This window comes from Balaenoptera physalus (assembly GCF_965194825.1).
Source record: "Balaenoptera physalus genome assembly, chromosome: 20".
Taxonomy (NCBI): Eukaryota; Metazoa; Chordata; class Mammalia; order Artiodactyla; family Balaenopteridae; genus Balaenoptera; species Balaenoptera physalus.
Genome location: NC_138901.1, coordinates 18,622,882 through 18,645,498, shown reverse-complemented (window position 1 = coordinate 18,645,498; position 22,617 = coordinate 18,622,882). Strand labels below are relative to the sequence as shown.

The 22,617-nt window shown below is 50.1% G+C and overlaps 1 protein-coding gene across 2 annotated transcripts in view; it reads left to right on the top strand.

Moving 5' to 3' along the window:
- PLXDC1 (plexin domain containing 1) overlaps positions 1 to 22,308 on the top strand; it is a 75,800-nt gene extending 53,492 nt beyond the window's left edge. For both annotated transcript variants that reach the window (XM_082442374.1, XM_082442373.1), the window contains exons 10-14: positions 1,879 to 1,939; positions 3,118 to 3,253; positions 9,482 to 9,517; positions 11,678 to 11,838; positions 13,162 to 22,308. In XM_082442374.1, coding sequence (XP_082298500.1) covers positions 1,879 to 1,939; positions 3,118 to 3,253; positions 9,482 to 9,517; positions 11,678 to 11,838; positions 13,162 to 13,281 — 514 coding nt within the window. In that variant the 3' untranslated portion in view covers positions 13,282 to 22,308. The remainder of the gene's footprint in view (positions 1 to 1,878; positions 1,940 to 3,117; positions 3,254 to 9,481; positions 9,518 to 11,677; positions 11,839 to 13,161) is intronic.
- Positions 22,309 to 22,617: the final 309 nt, after the last annotated feature.

Below are 22,617 nucleotides of genomic sequence, written 5' to 3'. Positions count from 1 at the left end.
GGCGCTGGCTGCCACCGCATGACTCAGTGTCCACCAACAGCTGAGCCATGAGAACTGCAAAATGGGTCAGATGAAAGCAAAACCCTGGCTTGATACACCCCCACTTAATGCATACGCCCAAACCCAGAAAACTATGACAGTTTAATAAGGGTTGGTCAGGGGGAGGGCAGGGCCTTGGGTGTGGACACTGCCTTTGCTGGGTTATGTCAACTACGGGACAAAGAAGCTCCATCAGGGATCCTGTCCCCGGATGTCCGTGGGCCTGGGCTCACCGAGCACGGGCCCCTTCTTGACAGATCTCTGGAGCCTCAGCTTCAACTGAGAGCTGACTCCAGGTTCCTAAAAAGCCAGAGGTCAGAGCTGGTGCAGGGGGCCGGCCACCATGGTCTCTCCCACCGACAGCTGCTTGAAACCACCACATGGCTTCTCGGCTTCCCCTCCACCTACTCTGCCCTCGGCAGCCTCCCAGGGCTTCCCCTCCCCGTGCTGGGGCCAGATCTGATTTAGATTATTTCACTTATATCATGCAGGTATTTTCCTTTCATCCCTACTGCCCCCCAGTGACCCACTCTGAAGTCTATGGGTGACTTTGACTCCAGGATTTGGCTCTGGAGATGAGGGTCATACATAACCCCTGTCTTACAGTGTTGTCATGAGGGTCCCATGAGATAGTGCCGGAGCAGCATGTGACTGGGGCAGCACCTGGCAGTCAGGAGGCACTCAAACAATGGCCATTTCTCATGCCCTTCTCCTTTGCGTCTGGGTTGGTTGGCCCCGAGCTTGGAAAAGGGGTGCTCTTAGGCATTTATCAAAGGCTCAGTCTTTGAAAGAACCACTTAGTTTGGCCTAAAAGAAACTTTAGTCTCCAGCCCCCAACAATGCCCCTAATCTTCCATCCCTCAAGGTAGGGGGCACGGAGGACCTGACAGAGGGGGTGTGCATGGCTCAGCTCAGCTGCCCCTGCTGCAGGAGGAGCAGCTCAGAGGCATTTTCAGAAGGAAAGACTGACAGCGCCTGGAAGCCTCAGCCTCACCAGGTCTCGGATAGATGGGCAGGCAGTTGCTGGTGCAGAGTTCACCAGCCACGAATCCTTTCGCAGCACTGGTGGCTTGGGATATTATCTTCCCATGCGGAGGTTCCTGAGCTTAAGTAGGGCTTGGTGGATTCTCCTGGCACCAAAGAGTGCAGAACGGAACTTTGAGCACGATGCCATGGAGAGCATTCTCTGGTTCGTCCTCGCACCACACCCCTTCCCTAGGGAAGCGCTTGACATCTTCCAGCCCAGCTGAGCTCTCATTGTCCTCCGGAAACCCTTGTCAACCAGTGTTTAATCTCTCCCAGTCTCTGGCAGGACCCTGACTTCTGCCCTTCAATGATCACACAGGGGGTGTTGGCCAGATTGGCTGATGTCCACCCTCAGCCCCGCCCCTCCTTGACAAGTTTAGGCTCCTTCACAAAGAAAGGGAGGCTTGATGAATGAGTAAGACTTTCCCCAGATGAGAACATGTGTGTGAATTCCCTGGATTCTCAGCAATTTCATGGCTGCCCAGAGTCAGGAGGACCTTAAAGGTCATCAGAGGTCATGCAATCTGTCAGCTCCCTACACACACCACATCTGGGCAGATGTGGCCTTGGTCCTGGGGAGCTTGGTCAGGAGGAGGGAGAAGATGCCACAAATAGCTTCCCCTCCTTTTGGAGAAAGGAGTAGAGGGGACAGGAGGGTCTGACTCTCGCTCCCACGGCACCTGCCCAGTGGTCTTGGGGAGGTACGCCCCCTCCTTGCTATCATCGGAGAGCTGTTACTGCATAGGGGGAGGTGAAGGGGAGGGCTTCTCTGTCAATCCCATCACACCTCTGGCCTTTTGGTTCCCCCTGCAGATGCTCCAGTGGCTTTGACCGCTACCGCCAGGAGTGGCTGTCCTACGGCTGTGCCCAGGAGGTGAGAGGCTTAAGTGAGCCAGGTGTGGGGAGGAGCAGGGCTACTAGCTTGGGTAGCTCTTCTCAAGGCATCTCTGGCTCTTGGTGAAATTCTCCCCTCCACCTGGGGCTTGTCTCCCTGTCTGCTCTGAGCCAATTAGACCCACATGGGAGGTTTCTGAGGGCTCGATGGGTCCCTGAGACAAGCACTTCTGGTGACTTGGCCTGGAGCGGCAGCTCTCCAGGGGCTCTTTTGGTCCTTACAGAGGGTACGCTGGGCGTGGCCTTCGCCACAGCGGGATCCTCTGGGAGGCTGTGCACCTGGTGATGTTCAAAAGGCGACTACCCGGCTCCAGCCCTCCGGCATTTGAGGAAGGCAGTGGTTCTGGGAACGAGGGGTGTTGTTCCTGGCACCTCCCATTTAGAATCCCATGCAGGTTCCCTTTCACTGCTGGAATTTTCCAGAATGCTCAACACTTTGACTCTGGGTGGGGAGCATCCAATTCTCACACCTTATACTGACACAGACCCTTTCATCCATGCATCCTTGCCCCCTCCCTTCCTCCCTCCATTGCAGTGCAAGCACAGCACATGCGCCCAGCACTTCACCGCGTGCTGCCCTGCACTTGCTCTGATTTAATCCTAATACGGTTCTCGGGAGCTGGGGGCCAGTGCCCCCACTGACCGGAGCGGGAAACTGAGGCTCAGAGAGGTTTAGTGATTTGGCCTGCAGCTCACAGCTGGTGAGATGGTGAAGGTGCCAGGCCCAGCATTTAAATGCGAACCCCCAGAATTACTGCTATGTGCTCACCACCATCTGTTTTATCAATAAGGCCGGGTGAGCTGTTTCTGGCCTTAAAAAAAAAAACTTTGTCCATCCAGAAGCCTACTTCTGACGTTGGCTGTTGGTGAACGTACAGATTTGCTTTATTTAAGATTGGCATCTCAGCTCCTTCTTTCAGGAAGGATTCGAAGCAGCTGACAGATAAATTGCCCTGTAAGATAAGATGCTTTCAGGATAAAGTGGAAAGCTTCAATGTATTCAGAGCCCAGCTTTGGTTAGATTACCATGCTTGGGCCACGCACCGGAATCTTAAATCTTCTGGCCGCTGAGGGATGCAGGCGCCCCACGATCCTCCTGTGTGCAGCTTGGCCGCCGGCGAGGCCTCTGTCCAGGGCAGCACCGGGTCTCTCTTGCAGGCAGAGGGCAGGACGTGTGAGGACTTCCGGGACGAGGACTCCTTCTCGTCCTCCCCCGACAGCTCCTTCAGCCCCTTTGACGGAGACCTCACCACCACCTCCTCTTCCCTCTTCGTCGACAGCCTCACCACGGAAGGTAAGGGTGCGGAGGAACCACCGCCCTGGAGCATCAACTGCCCCTGATGGGGATTATCTCAGGGAATAGGGTTGCTCCATCCTTTCACACCTGAGGCTCCAAGAGTGGCAGAAGCCAGGTTTAGAGCGAGTAGACTCCACGCCCGTATCAGGGCTGTGGGACGGAATTCACTGTGGCGAGGGGAACGATTACTGTCCCAGCACACTGCCAGGTATTTTATATAATAATATCTCGGTTCATCTTAATAGTGATCCTTAGAGAACCTGTGCGGTCTTAGCAGCCCTGTAGCAGGTATGAACTCAGTCCACACACTCAGACGTCAGGGAAAGATTGCCTAATTTTTCTGACTCCCCCTCTGGCTCCCACCCCTCGCCGAGCTGGCCTGGTGGGGAGTTCCACCCCTGCTGTCCTGGGGCTTGGCTACCCAGTCCTGTGCCATCCAGTGGGCAGAGGGTAGGGTGGGGCAGCTCTGACCATCTTGGGTTGCTGCCGATCCGTCTCTGCTTCTTCAGGCCTGGTTGTCCCTGGGGTCTTCTCTGCCATCCCCATGTTACCGGTGGAACGGTGACTCCTGGGTTCTTGTCCTCTCGAGGGAAAGAATTCAACTGAGAGACATAGAGTAGTTTTAAGGAGCAGGAGTTTTATTAAGCAAAGCAAAAGTACACCCTCAAGAAAGGAGGGCAGTGAGCTGTCGAGGCACCAGAAGCAGCCCCGCGGAGAGGGTAGGGTTGGGTTTTTCAAAATCATGGGAAGTCCCTCCCTGTGTCCTGCATCACTGGATTGACAAGTTGATGGACAGCTTTAGGTTATATAACTTTTCTCCTTGTATGCAGGCACTTACCCATAAGCACCCAATCGGAAATGGGGGTGGGGGTGGGGAACCACAATGCTAATTTATTATAAATAGCGCATAATGAACCCCAGGTTAGTCTGAGTCACCTCTTAGGTCTGGGTGCACCTGCACCAACCGGTGCTGGTGGTTCGGAAAACCCTGTTGGGTTTTCAATATCTTGCTTGGTCCTGATAAGGCTGGAAACTTAGCGTTCCTTAACCACAAAAAGGGAGGATCTCTGGGCATGTTCTGGTCACCAGTGTCCAGGTGGGGAGGGAAAGATGACCCCATCCCGGATGGGGCGGGACCCACTTACGTTTGACTAGCTATCTAACACAGCCTTTAGTTCCACGGTCCGTTTCTTCCCATTTCCTTGAGGCCAGTTCTCAGAATTGTGGCAGCTTACGTCATGGCTACAGTCTGGTCATCATGTAGTTAACTTCTTCCACCTGATGGGGGTTTCAGTATCTATAAGACAGCTCAAATGATATGGCTCAGAATATTATCTATAGCCCTTGAAGAGGAACTAAAGGTCCTTGACTATGCTTAATGCCTAGACTATTATTATTCAGTCTTATTGGACTATTTTCCCTTGTTTCTGCATCTTCTCACATCTCTGATCAAACTTACTCTTTGGCTAAAGTTTTTCCACAGACAAAAGGTAGGCTGAGGACATGGGGGGCAAGGACCGTAGGGTCCTGCTCCGTTTCACCCAGGCCTGAGGTCTTATTGAAGCTGCTAGAGGTCCAGCCACCCTGTGGGGAACCCCGTGCAGGCTCCTCGGATTCTTTGGCTATCTCTGAGAAATTCCTCCCTCATCCTTTTTCAATACGTGGCATCTAGGTTTTAGCCCCTTGCCCTAAGTCTAAGACTGAAAGTCTTATGGGCTCTTACCACTTCCCCTGAGTGAGATTACCTGTTTGAAAGGGGCAAATGGAAAGCAGGAAAGGAGAAAAAAGTTAATATTTTTAAACATTATTCATCCACAATCCCATTTTATAGACAAGGAAATGGGCTCATAAGGAGCAAAGTAGTTTGCTCAGTGGTGGAATGTTCTTTTCGTGGTGCCCCCCTGACTTTTTAAATGCAGCCTAGAGCACTGGAGAGCAGGAACCCATGGAACTGGCTGGAGGGAAGTGAACAGTTGATAGAAAGAGCAAATATTTAAGGGGACTGACCATGTGCCACGTAGGGTGGTAACATTGTGTACCCATTAATATTCACTTAGTCTTCCTAACAATCCTGTACGTTGATGCTGTTTGATCCCCATTTTACAGAGGAGACAGTATGGCTCAGAGAGGTTGATGGCTTGCCCAAGGTCACACAGCCAGGAAGAGGTGGAGTCAGGTCTCATCTAGCTCCAAAAGCAGCAATCTTGCCCCTTGACCCCACTGCCTTTCTCAGTGCTGAAAAAAAATAGAAAAGGGTCTTCATGGATTCAATGGGTGGAAAAATAGGGAAGGGTGAAGAAGTGGGCAGATTCAGACGGGTCCCAACACTCTGAAGTTGCCCAGGAATAACAAGGAACTGGTTAAAGCTCAGGTATTGAGAGCAGAGACTGGGCTAGAGCTGAGGGAGATTCAATAAATCAAATGAAAAAAGAGCAGGAGGAGATCTTGCCCTCAGGGAGTTAATAAGTGAGTCCAGGGGTGACCTTCCAGTTAAAGGAAACTCTACTTAAAACGAAAAACCCCTGGCCAGTCACTCCTGAGTTAACCCTATGTGCTACTGAGGGCACAGTCTGAGCCCAGAGCTGGGCTGGGGGCTGCACACCCCGTCCTCCAGGTCAGAACCCAGCCTTTCCCTCAGAGGTTTACCTCTGCATGAGGCACAGTGCCTGAGGCCAGAAGGATGGCTGTGTGGGCGTGGAGAGCCCAGTGCGTGGCATCTGGGGGCTGGATTCAAATCCTGACTTGGAAGTATTCTCCATTTCTCCCGGGTTTTTGCCCTGATGATCTGTCCCTACATAGAGGCAGCGTGTTCTGCTTATCAGTTTTATCATGTGTGTGTCTTCTATCAGCCCAGGAATGTGTCATTTCTGTTTGCTGTGTAATAGTCCCCAAAAGAAAAACATATGTCCTTCCAGCCCTGGAGGGGGTGGTAGAGATTGTTAGGTTACCTCTATAAGAAAAAAATTGGGGGGACTTCCCTGGTGGTCCAGTGGTTAAGACTCCACACTTCCACTGAAGGGGACAGGTTCGATCCCTATCAGGGAACTAAGATCCTGCAAGCCACGTGGTGCAGCCAAAAAAAAAAAAAGAAAGAAAGAAAAGAAAAATTGATAAAGACTTCCTCCCACCCCAAACTCTCAAGGTGTCTGGAGGGACAGGTTTGGGTCACTCCCTGCCTGTGCAATTATAGCCCACACAGGGAGACTTACTGGAGGCAGAGTATATCTCGGGGTCCAGATGTTGTGAATGAAGGGGATACAGCACTTCAGCCAGGGGGACCCACCTGGCCAGAGCAGAGGTGGAGAGCAGAGAAGTTAGTGAGAGCAGCTGCTGGAGGGTGTGTGGAGCCCTCTGTCACCAGCCAGCCAGAGGAGCGGAGAGGACCAGGGGAGCAGGAGGTATGGGGGCTGGATTTTAAGAGTTGTTCACTTGCTTAAATGCTGCCCACTTAAGTGTACCAGAATGACCTCAGAGTGGCAAGCAGCTGCCACAAAGCCCATGCATTTTATTATAAGGACAGACAGGCGCTGACCCAGAATAACTGTGTGCAACATAAGGGCTCATCTGATGAGCAGCTGAACAGAACACGTTAGTAGCAGCCAGAAGTGACCACTAACTACAGAAAATGACCACTCATTCACTAGACGTCACATACATTTCTTCTCTCTGTGAGTTTTCATGGGCCTGGGCCACAGTCCATTAATGAGGGAATCAGTTTGCATCCTGTGGACCCCCAACAAGGTGGCAGGTGGTAACCAGCCCTGGGTGAGTGGGAGAAAAGCTGCTGCGGGCACAGCATGGTCACCTTCAGTCACCTTGTGGGAGGGACTGGCTGTAGGTGTCCTTTTGTCTGCCAAGGGTAGATGTGGACTGGCTACGATGGATTTCCAATGGTCTAGATTCAAAACAAGTTGATTCCAATCAAGTTAATTTGTCCAATGATGTTTAGGGTTACTTTGGTTAGTGCTGAGTAACCAATTCATTTCAACTTGTAGTAACGAAATAGACTCAGAGGCATACATAAATACCTTGTGTACTGAAATTCCTGAAGAGAACGTATCTTTCTATTATATGCCTACAACTCTCTATTTGTTTTGTTTTACTTTGAATTTTTAGGGGTGCTTTTTATTATTTTATTTTATTATTATTATTTTTTAAAAAATTATTTCTTTATTTTTGGCTGCGTTGGGTCTTTGCTGCTGTGTGCAGGCTTTGTCTAGTTGCAGTGAGCAGGGGCTACTCTTCGTTGCTGTGCGTGGGCTTCTCATTGTGATGGCGTCTCTTGTTGCAGAGCATGGGCCCTAGGCGCGCCGTCTTCAGTAGCTGTGGCACGTGGGCTCGTGGGCTCTAGAGCGCAGGCTCAGTAGTTGTGGCTCACAGGGTTAATTGCTCCATGGCATGTGGGATCTTCCCAGACCAGGGCTCGAACCCGTGTCCCCTGAATTGGCAGGCGGATTCTTAACCACTGAGCCACCAGGGAAGTCCCGAGGGGTGCTTTTTAAATTTAACTTTTTTATAAATTATGTAACAGTTAAATGATAACATCGTTCCAAAGTCAAATCTACAAAAGTAGCTATATTCAAAGAAGATTAGTTTCTAGTTTTCTCCCCTCTGCCCTATTCCCTCTTTCCTCTATGAGGGACCATTTACAAATTTTCTTATGGTTTATTCTTTCATTATCTAATGTGATTTTTTGATGTTTGAAGATTTATTGGAAATGTATAGCAGAGCAGGATGCCACGTCCAGGCACTGGGAGTGTAAATAGCTGGGTATTGAGAGGCTCACAGTCTATGGAATCAGTGGGACCCAAGATGCCACAGAAACAGATACCAAATGCAATGGGACACAGGGGAGGACACACCCATCTGTCCTCCGGGAAGTGACAGGCCTGGACCAGGACTAGGGTGAGGCAAGTGAGGCACTCAGTGCAGGTATCAAGTTTAAGGAGGCACAAAAAAAAAAACAAAACAATAATTAAGATAATAATCTTTTCTTGCAATATTTGTAAAAATCAAAATTAATGCCAAAAATTCCATAATAAACAAACTTTCAAAAAATTCTAAAAAGACAGGATCAGACCCTGTGTCACATGTATCACCCTAGCCCCAGCCCTGCAGGGGGCATTTCAGGGGTGGGACTTTTGAAAGAGAAGGGGAGGAAGGGCATCCCCTGCAGGAGGAACAGTATATGCAGCAGCTCAGAGATCTGAGAGGGCTCCAAGGTCTGGAGAGCCTTGGGTAGCTTGTCACAGACACTGACATGCTGTTGAGTTGTGGCCAGTGGCAGGAGAAAAGAAGACTGGGACACACTGAGAAGGGCCTTGAACATCTGTGAACAAAGGGGAGCCGGTGAAAGCCTTTAAAATGAGGAGGATGGTGGAGGTGCTAGAAGGGAAGGAGGAACGAAGTGCATGTTGCAGGCCCTACATTGTGGAAGGTTCTGCTGGTTTAACGTTCTGATGCTTGAAGCAGTAATCTCCAGTGATCTAGAACATTCTCCTGACATGGAATTCTTGCTGTCCTTTCCCCATAGGAATCTGTGGGGAAGAACCACAGGAAGGGTCAGCCATTGGAACTTATTTAGGAGGCTGCAAGATACACTCCTTGAGGTGTAGACGGAATGTGTTGTACCCTGGGAAGTCTCCAAGCAGATTCGATCTTGTGACACACACATCTCTCCTCAAATCCTTCCTCAGCTTCCTGCTGCCCCTTAGGAGACTGCCCCTTAGGCCCTCAACTTGGCTTTCCGGACAGCTGATCCCCCCACCCCCCACTTCACTCTCACCACCCTTCATTCACATCCTCCCTACCCTCCAGCTGCACTGAACTGCTTTTTTTGTCTCAAATGGCCAAGTTCTTGCTGACTCCAGCCTTTTCCCCCGCTCTCTCCTCTGTCTGGGACCCTTTCTCCCAGCCCCATAGCTCATCACTCCTTCTTGACTCCCTTTGTCTGGGGGAGGCCCCCAGTCGGAGTCAACTCCTAGTAAACACTCAGTAAATATTTGTTGAATGGATGAACACTATGAAAAGTTGGCTTGTCTGTGGCCTTCTACCTTTACACTGCTGTGTGACTTTGAGCAAGTCACCTCCCCTCTCTGTGCTTCAGTTCCCCAGCCTTCAAAATGAAGGGTTGGACTTGAACCTCCCTAAAGTCTCATCCAGACCTAGTGACAGAGGCCATCATGATTCCACTAATCTTGTGCCTTCTCTCCTTTCCCTTTGAAGATGACACCAAGTTGAATCCCTATGCAGAAGAAGAGGGTGAGTACAGAACTGCCTGCCCCTCTTCATCACACCACTGCCTCTTGGACCCAACCCGGAAGAGGGTGCAGCCGTCACCTGGCCTCTTTGCTTTTACTCTGAGTGGGGGAGGGGGAAACAACAGCAGCCTGAGCTTCCCAGACTTCCTGCTGGGTGGGAAGGCAGGGGCCTTCTGGGAACAGACCCCCTAGACTGAAGGAGCAAATTGACATCTAGACATTTCTCATCTCAGCCAGGAACCTCCTGTGGTTCTTCTCCAGTCCTCTGTGCCCTTGAGTATCCGCTTCCCTGATAGGAGTGAGAGGAAGAAGTGAGGGCTAAGCTAGGGCAGGCATGGCTGTGTGGGCCTGTGGCCCTGGCTTCTGTCCCCAGGGGCCTCCCAGCCAATGAGGGGTGGAGAGCAGCTTCTCTCACTCAAGTGGCATTTGATTCCCAACCTGGCTTGGCAGAGAGTATATAAACGTTGCCCACCACAATTTTTACAGGGCGCCAGAAGGTGGGGTCCCCTTTCCCCAGGACTCCCTGGGGGGATAACCTCCTCTCTGGGGACATGGGGTGACCCCACCTCCCCTGCCCTTTGCCCAGAGCCAGCTCAAGCCCTTGCTGCAACTACCACAAAGGGGAGATGGAAGAGCCTTCCAGCCCCAGGGGCTGGGAGACTGTTACCTGGGCTCCAGCAGGAGAGGAAGGACTATTAATGCAGCACATCTTGATGGGGTCTCCCACTGGAGACGGAACTATTGCTGCTCTGTGGGCTGTGGGTGTGAGTGTACACGTGTGTCTGTTGGGCTGGGGGGAAGCAGGGGGCCCTGGACCACGTTCCCCTTACTCTGCACCATGTGCTCATCAGCCCAAGCTCTGCCCCTCAGATCATAGGGTCACTGAAGGCAGAGGTCTGATGGCCAGCTCAGGAGAGGCCAGTTTGGGGCGTGTCATCACAGCTCCCCCAGCTCTTGGCAGATAGAGGCATGAACCACGCACAGGAGTGCCCCAGGATAGTTTCTCTCCTGGGTTTTTTTTTGCTGACAGAGAAAAGGGGATAGGGAACATAATGATTTTGGATGCACACAACATCTTATTAAAAATCTCTACCCCCTGTTGACTCCCATTCCACCCACCAGCGATGTAAAATGGATTCAATATTTGTGTTGCTTACATGCTCATCTGTCTTCTCTATGTCGTGATCTCCACATCCTTTTAGGGTAGGGAGAAGGAGCAAAAGCCCACCCCAGGTAATATCAGGGAGCTAGGTTTCTTGGTGGCTGGCACTAACTGTGTCCTTGGACAAATCACTTCATCTCTCTGCATTTCCATTCCTTCAGCCGTACGAGAAAGGGGTTGGACTGGATGAGCTTCTAGCTCGATAGTCTATGGAAAATACCCAGTCTTCTCCTGGGGAATGTATTTCAAATGCTTGGAATGTTCTCAAAGAGTGTCTGCTGGTTTATTAGCCCTCAGAGTGTCTAGTTCATTTCTTTTATTGAGTTCCTCTGATGGGTCTGCCATTTTTTCTAAGAGTTGAAAGCACAGAGATGGATAAGACACTGTCCTTGCCCTACAGGAGGTCACAATCTGGTAGTGGGCAGTGACAGATAAAAATGTGGTCATTTTACTATCATAATAGCTAACACTTAGTAAAGTTGTCCAAGATACCAGCCGTGATCCTCAGCAGTTGACATGAATTATCTCATTTTCACCCTCTCAATAACCCTACCAGGTACTTAACGTTATTATCCTTGTGCTACAGAAACGACAACCGAGACACAGAGAAGTTAAATAATTTGCCCAAGGTCACACAGCTCATAAGTAGCAGAGCCTGGATTTGAATCCAGGCAGCCAGACTCCAGATCCCAACTCTTAGCCATCACATGCCCTTTGTGAATTCCTTAAAAGAACTTATATGGGATGGGTACTGGAGAGAACTTTTATGATCCTTAGTAGACATTTGGGCAACTTTTAAGTGATGTTGGAAAACCACCTGAACCGTGCTAAGAACAAAGTTAATGTCATACTCATAATGGTTCCACCGACTCCACCTTTTCATGTATTTGATAAGTAGACCTGAAGGTTCAGTCGGCTTTCATCTCTGGGACTTTGTCAGAACCCAGGACCCCATGACCCCACCTTCCTTGCTCCCCTGACCTAATGGTCTCTCCACAGGCCTTCAGAACAACCTCTCGCCCAAGACAAAGGGCTCCCCCTTGCACCTGGGCACCATCGTGGGCATCGTGCTGGCCATCCTCCTCTTGGCGGCCATCATCCTGGCCGGGATCTATATCAATGGCCACCCCACCTCCAACGCTGCGCTCTTCTTCATCGAGGTCAGTGCAGGATTGGGCCGCCTCTCTGGCGTCTGCATCTGCATCAGTTGTTTCCCCAGCCTTTCAGTACCTGCCTCTCCCCATCTCATCCCTCACCCGCCACATGCCAGCCTCCTGTTTCCACCTGAGGGACTTCATCGACTCCATCCAGGCACAGCTTGCACTGGCGGGCACCCTCTGAGTCCCTAACCCCCCAGGGCTTGACCCCTCAGGACTCCTCCGGCCCTCTTGTCCTGTTGAACAGCCTCTGGTTTTGAGCTCCCATTTGTGAAATCGGAACAGTCCCCAGAGGAAAGAAAGAGGCCAAAAATGCCTCACATGCCCCTTGAGTGTTGTGTAACCATCCCTAATGATTTATGGTCTCTCACACCCAAATTCCAGGCCTGGTGCTTATTCAAAGCCATAATGGAACTGAGGTCTCTGCCTCTTGGCCTGCTGTGTGGGATTTTCAATTAGATTTGACAGGCCATAGTAATCATAAGAGTTGCTCTGTCTGGGAGCTTTTGTTGAGGATGCTGCAGTTTGGAACATCTCAGGATTCAGAAGAGCCAGCCTGAGGTGCAGCATGGGAAGTAAGGCCTGGGCCCCTTCACTCTGGGCCACAGAGCTCAGCAGCCTCTGCCCCAGCCCCCAACTCTCGGCATCTGACCAGCTCTCTGAATCCTACAGTGATGGGGCCTCTGGGACTGCAGTCCTCCACATGGGTCACAAGCCCCCGACCTCGTCACCCAGAGGCCTAGGTCGTTCCCTCCTCTCTGTTTAGATGCCCCCTGTTTCTTATAGTTCTAACCAGTCATTCTTAGGTTAAGATTAAGACCTACTGAGGCTAAGGCCACCCTTGTTTCACCCGGGGAACCTGCAGATCCCCAGCCACAGGGGTGCTGACCAGAGGTCGGATGCAGGCCTGGGAATCTGCATTTTCTTCAGCTCCCCAGCTCTGATGCAGGACCTGTACTGTCTGGAGGGTTATCTTAGCGTTTCCAGAGCCTCCCAGATCGTTCCATCCCTTACCCGCTCCCTCACTTTCCACAGTCTCAGGACTCTACTCAGTGTGCTGCTGAGCTTTTCACCTTGCGTCCTGCAGTCCACGCGGCGAGGAATAAAATGACCTCCTCCTTCCCAACTCCTGGGGCTCCCAGCAGGTTTCCCCGGGGGCGAAGGATCACAGCCGGGAGCCTTCTGGGGGAGAGGGCCCTAAACTTCACCCTCCCCCAACACCTTTGGAAAGTGCTCAGAGCCGTCCGCCGGGGGGAGGGGGAGAGGGTGGGGAGGGTCCCGGGGGGTGGGATTGCGCCCGCTGACTCCGCGTCTGTGTCCCCGCAGCGGAGACCTCGCCACTGGCCGGCCATGAAGTTCCGCAACCACCTCAACCACTCCACCTACACAGAAGTTGAGCCCTCAGGCCACGAGAAGGAGGGCTTCGTGGAGGCCGAGCAGTGCTGAGAGCGCCAGGTCTCCCTTGGAAGGAAGACCCGGGGACCTCGGAAAACATGAGTCAAAGCAAAGCAGAGAAGTGACTTTCCTTGGCCTCCTCTGAACACACCCTGGCTGGGAAGATGAGCCCATGGTCTGCGGTGCCAGAGCTATACTTTGGCCATCACATCCCAAATATTGAAGCAAGAGGCAGAGAAGCAACCACGTTGAATTTTTAAGGAGCAATAACCTAATTTCATCCTGTTTTGACGCCAGGGGTCTCCCCTTCTGAGTCTCTCAATGGTCTACTCTGTAGCTGCCTCAGAGGTCCCCTCCCACCTGGAGACGGCCAGATGCCCTGCTCCGGTCACCTAGCGCCCCTGCATATGACACAAGAGAACCCAGCTCTAGATTGGGGCTGCTGTATTCCAGGGTCCATAGACTCAAGAGCTGGTCCTCAAGGCTATGGATTCAGCATATTTTGCCCCAGCTTCTGTGCTCTGGAAGTCTGAAGAAGGAGTTCTGTCCATCTGTTAAAACACAGCTTTGGCTGCTCCCAGCCCTTTTGGCAAGCCACTGACTGGCATGCTGGCATCAGAAGAAAGCCAAATGAGAGAAGAAAGAACTTGTGGGAAGATTGTATTTTTAGGCTTCACTACCCAAGCTTGACCTTTCTGCTGAGAACCAGTACTTCTGCAACAAACATGTGTGTTGCCCGTGTTGCGGGCTTTATCCAACTGCGGCCCAGCCTGGGCCTGGCGAGCTGTGCTGTGCATGGCCACGTCTACCCTGCGGGCTCTTCATTCCAATGGCACGTTTCGTGTCCACTGTATTCACTGGCCTGGTCTTCTGTCAGTGCCAGTAAGTACCTCCAAAGGCAGGGCCTGCCTGATTACTATTTTTCCTCCTCTGAGCTGGAATTTTATAGCCATTAAAGAGAAACAAGGTGGAGAGAGGGCTTCTTGAAACATACCCAGCAGGGAACTTCAGTTGGATTCTGTTGAAAAGCAAAGCCTCCAGAAGGATTGGGACAGAGGAAGCTGGTGTGGGAGAGAGGGACTTTATGCGTAAGACCTTGACCTGGAAAGTTGCTTGCATCTCCCCAGCTCTGCCGGAAGTTCTTGGGGCAGAGAGTTTAGGCTTCCGAACTTAACCTGGTTTTAAGGGAGTTCTGTCCCAGGGATGAGTTGGGGTTGCTTCTGAAGAGCATTTCAAGTGAAAACATATAGTTCACCCCCATTCAAAGTGAAAAACATCATCAGCAAATAAATATTAAATCACAGTCTCCACTTGGTCACATCCTTTTATGCATGTCACCGGGATGCTGCCGAAGAAAGAAGTTAGTTTAAACACAAGGCCTCCTGAGGTGGGGGTAGGGAGTCTGCAAATAACCAGGCACGTCCAAACACTGGGCTGAAGGTTTTCCAGATGTTTCATGGTTTATCCTTGGTGAGGATGGTAACAATCAAAGTGGGAAACATGCTGGACCTCGGCTATCTACATGTATTCTTCATAAACCAGGCAAGGAATAGCTATGGTTTTGAGAAATCGTATCAGAATTTGAGAAAGTAAAAAGATAATGCAGCAAAGAGAATAGGGTTCTTTTCAAGCTTCTGAAGGACAGAAAGGTCTGAAACAGAACTCTCTTAATGGGAAAATTACAGCCAGGCACTGAAATACTCTGGGCTCCCAGCACTGCTGGCTGGCAGGAGGGTGATTTTTGCCCTTGCCTGACCAGCAGAGCATCTATGACCTTTGTGTGTCTAAAATGGCCAGTGGGGCAGTCCCCATTGTGGCCAAATGCAGTGCACAGCACCATGTATCCCACTCCCAAACTCCAGCGCACTTCTTCCCAATGGGAGCTCTTCCGATTGTTCTGATTCCTGGAGGGGAAGCACACAAGAGTGAAGAAACGGGCGGTGATGTCCTGAGGTCTCTGCCGGTAACACTGCAGGTAGAGAGAGAAAGCATGAGCTAGCTCGGGCCAGTCAGAGCAAGCCTAGCTGGCGCCTGGGATGACAGTGGTGAGGGTAGTGGAGCTGTTTGGTAGCCTGGTTTGTTAACAGCAAAAAAGAACTAAAGATGTGTCCCTCAGAGAGGTCCCTGGACGTTAAGAGTCCCTCAAGCCAAAACGAAGTGCTCCCAAGAAACAGCCAGCAACTCGCAGAGTTAACACTGGTTCCCAGATATCCTTAGGATCTCTCACAAGATCAAGCATCTCTTAGACCCAGGAGTTTTACTCCAAGGTTTAGAGCGGGTTCTCTGGGTAACTATAGAGAGTGACTCACCTGCACGGTGTGACCAGAAGGAGACAGGGGTTTCATGGTCAACCAGCAAAGTGGTACTTCTGTGCTGTGCCGTGCACAATCAACCGCAGAGAGCTTGCAAACTTCCGGTCCCCTCCACCCCACAGGCAGATACAGTTACCAAGGAGAGCAGGTGGTCAGCAGGTCCTTCCTTCCCTACCTGGAGCCTTTGGGCATCCTCACAGTGATCCCACTGGAGGAGGTGGATGGGTCCATGAAAGCTCATCACTGTGACAGCAAGCTTCAACCCCTTGAAACAGCTGTCTGTGTTGTACCCAGAAATCAGAAGCTCTCAGGGAGGCTCTGTTTTACACCAGAACTCTTAAGGGAGCCAACAAGAAAATGAGAAGAAGAAGAAGAATGCAGAGGCCAAGTGTGAGAGGAGACCCCTGGATCAGGCTGTGAGCACAGCTTAGTTCCCCTTTAATCAGCTGCCCCTAGATTTGTGGATTTGTCCAGTCAGGTCCCTGGGGTTTCTGATTCTAGAACATGAGTGCATATAAGCCCAGCCACCAACCCCAGTACCTAGAAGTGCCCCAGGAAGAGCAGATGGGGTTTTCAAGCTTGGCTAACCGGCCGTCTCCCTTCCGCCATAATCAGGTATCAGCACCCACTCACCCCAGCTGGCCTCTGACTCTGGAAACTGCCTCTTCAGGTCTTCAGGTCTCAGCCTGGAGCCTGAGGTTGAAAATGTCCTTTTGTCACTGTTAGAGGTTCTCCATGGGCCTATGGAAACAATCTTTAAAATTTGTGTGTTTTGCCAGGGCTTGCCCTGTGTCGTGTATTCTTGTATGTATATATTTAGGTATCTATCTATATTTATAGATAGATAGATAGATTATTGCTAAAAACATTGGATGAGGCTTGTAGCTGTGCTCAGCCTGTAGCTTGTTGTGTTATATTAAGACAGTGGCAAAAGCTGCCAGCCAACCACACTGTGTGAAAAGAAGAGTGTTCACCACCAGAGCTGATCACTTATTTCGTTGTGGGCAGAGCTAAGACTCTCTTCTCTGGGTACAGGAACAGATAAGAGATTTGCATGAAACACTGATCAGGGGCCACACCCAGACTCCCTACGCCAGGTGGAGTCACAAATAAAATCAGCCTCTCTCTCTCACCATCTCCACCCTACCCCACCCCCAAAGAAAAGCCACCTGAACTTACAGCACAATTCGAAGGATCTGGGATCTGAGGGCACACTAGCTGTTCTAAATGCAATGTGTTCACATATTGAGCGTGAAAATTCCTTGCACGGATTTCAGTGTTAATAAAAGGCAACGTTCATTTACGACTTCTGCCGTGTGCAAAATTAAATGCAAAGGATTTTGAGTGACATTCTACAAATCCTCGCACAGACTTTAGTCCTGATGACTGCCAGCTTCTCTAAGGACCTGAGCTAAGGAGCAGAGGAACAGCCTCCAGCAATCTGCCCACCAGGGGTACTCTTCCCAAACTCCTGTCCCACCTCAAGAGAAACAGCCTGGAAAGAGACTCCAGCTATTTATTCGTGGTTTGTAAGTCCCCGGAAGTAAACCTCATGGGTTTCTAATCTGCTATCTAGAGATACAGAATAAATGTGCTAAGTTGACACTGCCACATTTCTGGAGGCTTTGCATTTGAACCACTTTAGTAGCCTCGTCGTTTTTATTACTTTGCATGTTTTGCTCACAAAACATGGTTAAGCAAACCAAAACAAAAAGAGGAAAAATTTGAACTTCTTATAGCCAAAATCAGCTATGCCAAATTTCAGGCTCCAAAAAAGCCAATTTATAAATAAACATGCTGTGTTTGCCAAATAAAGAGGAATGTGTTGGAGAAGGCCATGTGGATTGGTGAGAAAGCCCCCCCAGCTGCTCCGCAGGGCGTCAGGAGGTGGAGCTGCAGCCCCAGCCCTGCCCCTGAGGAGTTGTGTGTTGTCAACCAAGTCACCCAACTTCTCTGGGCCTCTGCGAAATCAGAGTGTGGAAGGACTAATTGATCTAAGGAGGGGATGTTTTCCTCTCCTTAGCAAATACGCTCATCTGTTTCTGTTTTGTTTTGTTTTTTTCCGGTTCACAAGCAGCTCAGATGGAAGCATCCCTTTTGCTTCCATTATCTTGGTGAAGTGACCAACTTTGTTTGCCCGGGACTTCCCTGGCTCTAACACTGAGAGCACTGTGTCCCAGGAAACCCCCCAGTCGAGAGCCCACTGGGACAATTGGTTAGTTTATCCTTGGAGTCTATCCCGACCCCATTGGCTGAAGAGATGTTAACAAGCTCTAGTACTTGTAGAGCATCAGAGTCTTGGACTTACCTATTCAAAGTGTGGTCCACACAGGCATCCCCTGGGGGTCAGCTGGAAATGCAGAACTCAGGCCCACCCACCCCAGATCTACTGAGTCAGAATCTGCATTTGAGCAGCTCCCCAGGTGACTGAGGTGAAATGCATGAACGTTTGAGAAGCATTTCTAGGAAACAATTTTACTGACATGATCACAGCCTGTCGGGGGGGGGCATTATTCCCCCATTTCTCAGATGAGGAAACTGAGGCTCAGACAGGTGGTTTACTTGTTTATTTATTCATTTGATCAATACTCATTAAGCACCTACTGTGTGCCAGGCATCATTAAGTGACTTGCCCAAGGTCACACAGCTAGTGAGTAGCTGAGACAGTCCCCAAACCCAGGACTTTGGATTCCCATCCGGGGTTGTTCCCCGGGTACCGCGGGGTGATGCCAGAACCACGTGGCCACAGTGTAACAGGGAAGCTGATTGTAGATTAAACAGAGCCCTTCCAGGCCAGTAGAGAGTCTCAAGAAGATGTAGAACAACGACGTCAGATACATACTCTAGGGACTTTCTTGGCGGCCAAGGGATTAAGACTTGGCGCTTCCAAAGCAGTGGACACGGGTTCAATCCCTGGTTGGGGAACTAAGATCCTGCGTGCCATGCGGCACAGTACGTACTTCTGGGTCCTGAAACTGTGAGCTTATCATCTATTTATTTACACAGCCCAAGAGCTTAAAAATATCCTCATTTTTACTGCTTCCTTCTCACCCGGATCCCCCACTCCAGTGACCCTCCGACGTGAAAATTTGGAAACACTCTCCGTAAGGCTTTACAGAACACCAAGGCACGCCTCAGAGCTTATTTTCTTGAATGGACGACAATTGATTACTTCATTTTTCCCGTGGGGCTGGAGAGAAGGGAGATGGGGAGGGGAGGGAGAATCCTTACTTGAACTGCTAACACCAAAGAGAAATTTTTCGGGGGACGATTTTTCTGATGTTCATAAAACATTTTTACATTTGGTCCCTAGAGATAGCTAAATCATACCCACAGTTTTCCACAAAGCTAAAAGCATGGAAAAAGAAACATCTAAATATAAGCCAATAAAATCTCATCATACACTCCCAGGCTTGGGTGAGAACCTTCTCTTCCAGCTTCAGTGTTTCCTCTTCAAATTTTTCTATTCAGGAACTGACTGTCACCACCAGGGGATCAGATGGAGTAGCCAAAATGTGTGTCGCATGCGTCCAGCTGAGAAAGTCTGAAAAGCCTCAAAAAATAACAGATCCCATCTCTCCTCCACTGATCCGCCTTACATTCCCCTCAGTTTAGATCCCGTTTTTTTTTTTTTTTTTAAATTAATTTCCTTATTTATTTTTGGCTGTGTTGGGTCTTCGTTTCTGTGCGAGGGCTTTCTCCAGTTGCGGAGAGCGGGGGCCACTCTTCATCGCGGTGCGCGGGCCTCTCACTGTTGCGGCCTCTCCCGTTGCAGAGCACAGGCTCCAGACGCTCAGGCTCAGTAGTTGTGGCTCATGGGCTTAGTTGCTCCGCGGCAAGTGGGATCCTCCCGGACCAGGGCTCGAACCCGTGTCCCCTGCATTGGCAGGCGGATTCCCAACCACTGTGCCACCAGGGAAGCCCCCTAGACCCCATTTTGAATACACAGTTTTGCTGCTCTCAACAAACTTGGACGCAGTGGGTCCAGTGCCTACTGGTGATTGTTTTGCCTTTACTCCTCTCTCCCAAGGAACAGTAAGTAATTCCAAGAGTCCCCCTCAAGGTCAAAAGGACAGCCTGCTCCAGGGCCCACAGTCTCCAGTGGCCAGAGCTGCAGACACCCCTCTCTGTTCCTTGGGTTTTGTTGGGTTGCACCCCACAGACCTACAAGGCCTGTGCTTGCCCAGATTCAAGACCAAAGAAAGAGCCCAGAGTCAGCAACAGACATATCAATAGTTTAATGGATGGGGGAGCTTACACGTCTGAAGCAGGGTCCTGGAGCGACACCCCACCATGTGCAGCAGACGATGGGCAGGCCATGGTGGCAGTCTTTGCTCCCAGGGGTAAGGGGAGATTGCCAGTTACAGGGAAATTGACATCAGGTGGGCTCATTAGTCACCAGGGAAACCAGTAGAAGGGCACGCCCCTCACTACCCCTTTGACTAGAACAATCACTAGCTGGGGCCTGGGCCAAGTACCTAGGAAGGTCAGTCATGCGTGTAAGATAATAGGCGAAGCATAGGCACTGGTCAGGCTGGGGATGTACAGAGAGCAAGAGAACAGCCATCTTAAGTGGCCCGACCATACAGGACCCTTCTCCCCCAAGGCCTCTGTGCTCACAACTCTGGGCATTAGCAATGCTTACTTACAAAGGCCCTGATCTACTTATTTTTGTCCTCTGACATGATGATGATGGCGGGGGTGGCAGCTCACATTTGCTAAGCGCTGACTGTGTTCCAGGCACTGTTTTATGAGAGTTATTTGTATTATCACCTATGGGGCAGATGCTACTGTTATCTCTACTTTACAGAGGAGGCCACTGAGGCTCAGAGCGAGGGGGAATTTGCTCAAGGTCACCAGCAAGGTCACTCAGGCAAGGTAACTAGAACTCGGCAAAGGTAACTAGAAGTCAGATGGACTTTGGCCCTCAGCTTTGGTTCCTGAGGCCAAAGCGTGCCCACTCTCCTACCCTCAACACCTTGACCTGTCTTCTGTCAAAGGCACTATGGACCCTGTCCTCCGTGGAAGACTCACTTCCCAGCCAGGAAGTGAAATTGGGTGGGAAGAGGCATCACTGACCTAGTTTCAAGCGGAAGTTTTAAATCTCTGAGGCCCCACAGATGGGGTGACCTCCAGTTCACTAGGCTTTAGCCCTGTAGGAATGAACCTTCTTGGGGGTGCTACTCCCATCCTTTGGGCCACACATCTTAGAGACTCTTACCGGATGTTTTCTCATCTGTAAGAGCCCAGTTTATGAGAATGGCTCTCTTGGGACTTCCCTGGTGGTCAGTGGGTAAGACTCCGCGCTCCCAATGCAGAGGGTCCGAGTTTGATCCCTGGTCGGGAAACTAGATCCCGCATGCATACCGCAACTAAGAGTCCACATGCTGCGACTAAGAAGCCCGCATGTCACAACTGAAAAAAAAAGATCCCGCATGCCGCAATGAAGATCCAGCGTGCCGCAACTAAGACCCGGCACAGCCAAAATAAATAAATTAATTAATTAATTTATAAAAAAAGAATCGGTCTCTTGTCCAGTCCCCCAATCCCTTAGTGTTACAGATGGAAAACTGAAGCCCCAGGAAAGCCAAGAACCACGCCCAAGACCACACAGGAAGTGAGAGGGCCGCCCCTGCTGGTTCTCCAGCATGTGTGGTGGGTAAGTGCATGGGCTCTGATGCCACCAGGCCTGAGTTGAATCCTGGTGATGCCACATACCACCTCTGTGACCTTACAAAATTACTCAGTGTCCCTGTGTACTTTCCACTTCAGTTAAATGGAAGTGATGAAAGGAATAGCACCTGCCTCCTCAAGCTTCATGAGGATTAAATACTCCAGTGTTTAGCCAAGCATAGCACTAAGTGCTCCAGAAGTCTTGGCTTCTTTTTTACTTGTTAGTTACTGAATGCAACGCCACCTATTATCCAGGGCAGTGAATGGCTTTTCTGGTGCGTCCTGCTGTCTTTATGTTTGAGCATCACATCTACCAGAAGGAGACACTCTGCTGAGTGACCTGCTCAGAAAGCATCCCTCTCAGAATGCCTCCCACTTTCCCCGGGATGGGGACAGACACCAACAGACATCCCTGCTACGGGGTGGTTCTCGGTACTCTGAAGGAAACAGAAAGGCACTGAAACTCTTCATTCTTAGCTTTCTTTTTCTTTCTTTCTTTTTTTTTTTAACATCTTTATTGGAGTAAAATTGCTTTACAATGTGTTAGTTTCTGTTGTATAACAAAGTGAATCAGCTATACGTATACCTATATCCCCATATCCCCTCCCTCTTGCATCTCCCTCCCACCCTCCCTATCCCACCCCTCTAGGTGGTCACAAAGCACTGAGCTGATCTCCCTGTGCTATGCAGCTGCTTCCCACTAGCTATTTTACATTTGGTAGTGTATATATGTCAGTGCTACTCTCTCACTTCGTTCCAGCTTACCCTTCCCCTTCCCCGACTCCTCAAGTCCATTCTCTACATCTGCGTCTTTATTCCTGTCCTGCCCGTAGGTTCATCAGAACAATTTTTTTTTAAGATTCCATATATATGTGTTAGCATATGGTATTTGTTTTTCTTTCTGACTTACTTCACTCTGTTTGACAGACTCTAGGTCCATCCACCTCACTACAAATAACTCAATTTCGTTTCTTTTTATGGCTGAGTAATATTCCATTGTATATATGTGCCACATCTTCTTTATCCATTCATCTGGCAATGGACACTTAGGTTGCTTCCATGTCCTGGCTATTGTAAATAGTGCTGCTATGAACATTGTGGTATATGTTGCTTTTTGAATTATGGTTTTCTCAGGATATATGCCCAGGAGTGGCATTGCTGGGTCATATGGTAGTTCTATTTTTAGTTTCTTAAGGAACCTCCATACTGTTCTCCATAGTGGCTGTATCAATTTACATTCCCACCAACAGTGCAAGAGGGTTCCCTTTTCTCCACAACCTCTCCAGCAATTATTTTTTGTAGATTTTTTGATGATGGACATTCTGACCAGTGTGAGGTGATACCTCATTGTGGTTTTGACTTGCATTTCTCTAATAATTAGTGATGTTGAGCATCCTTTCAT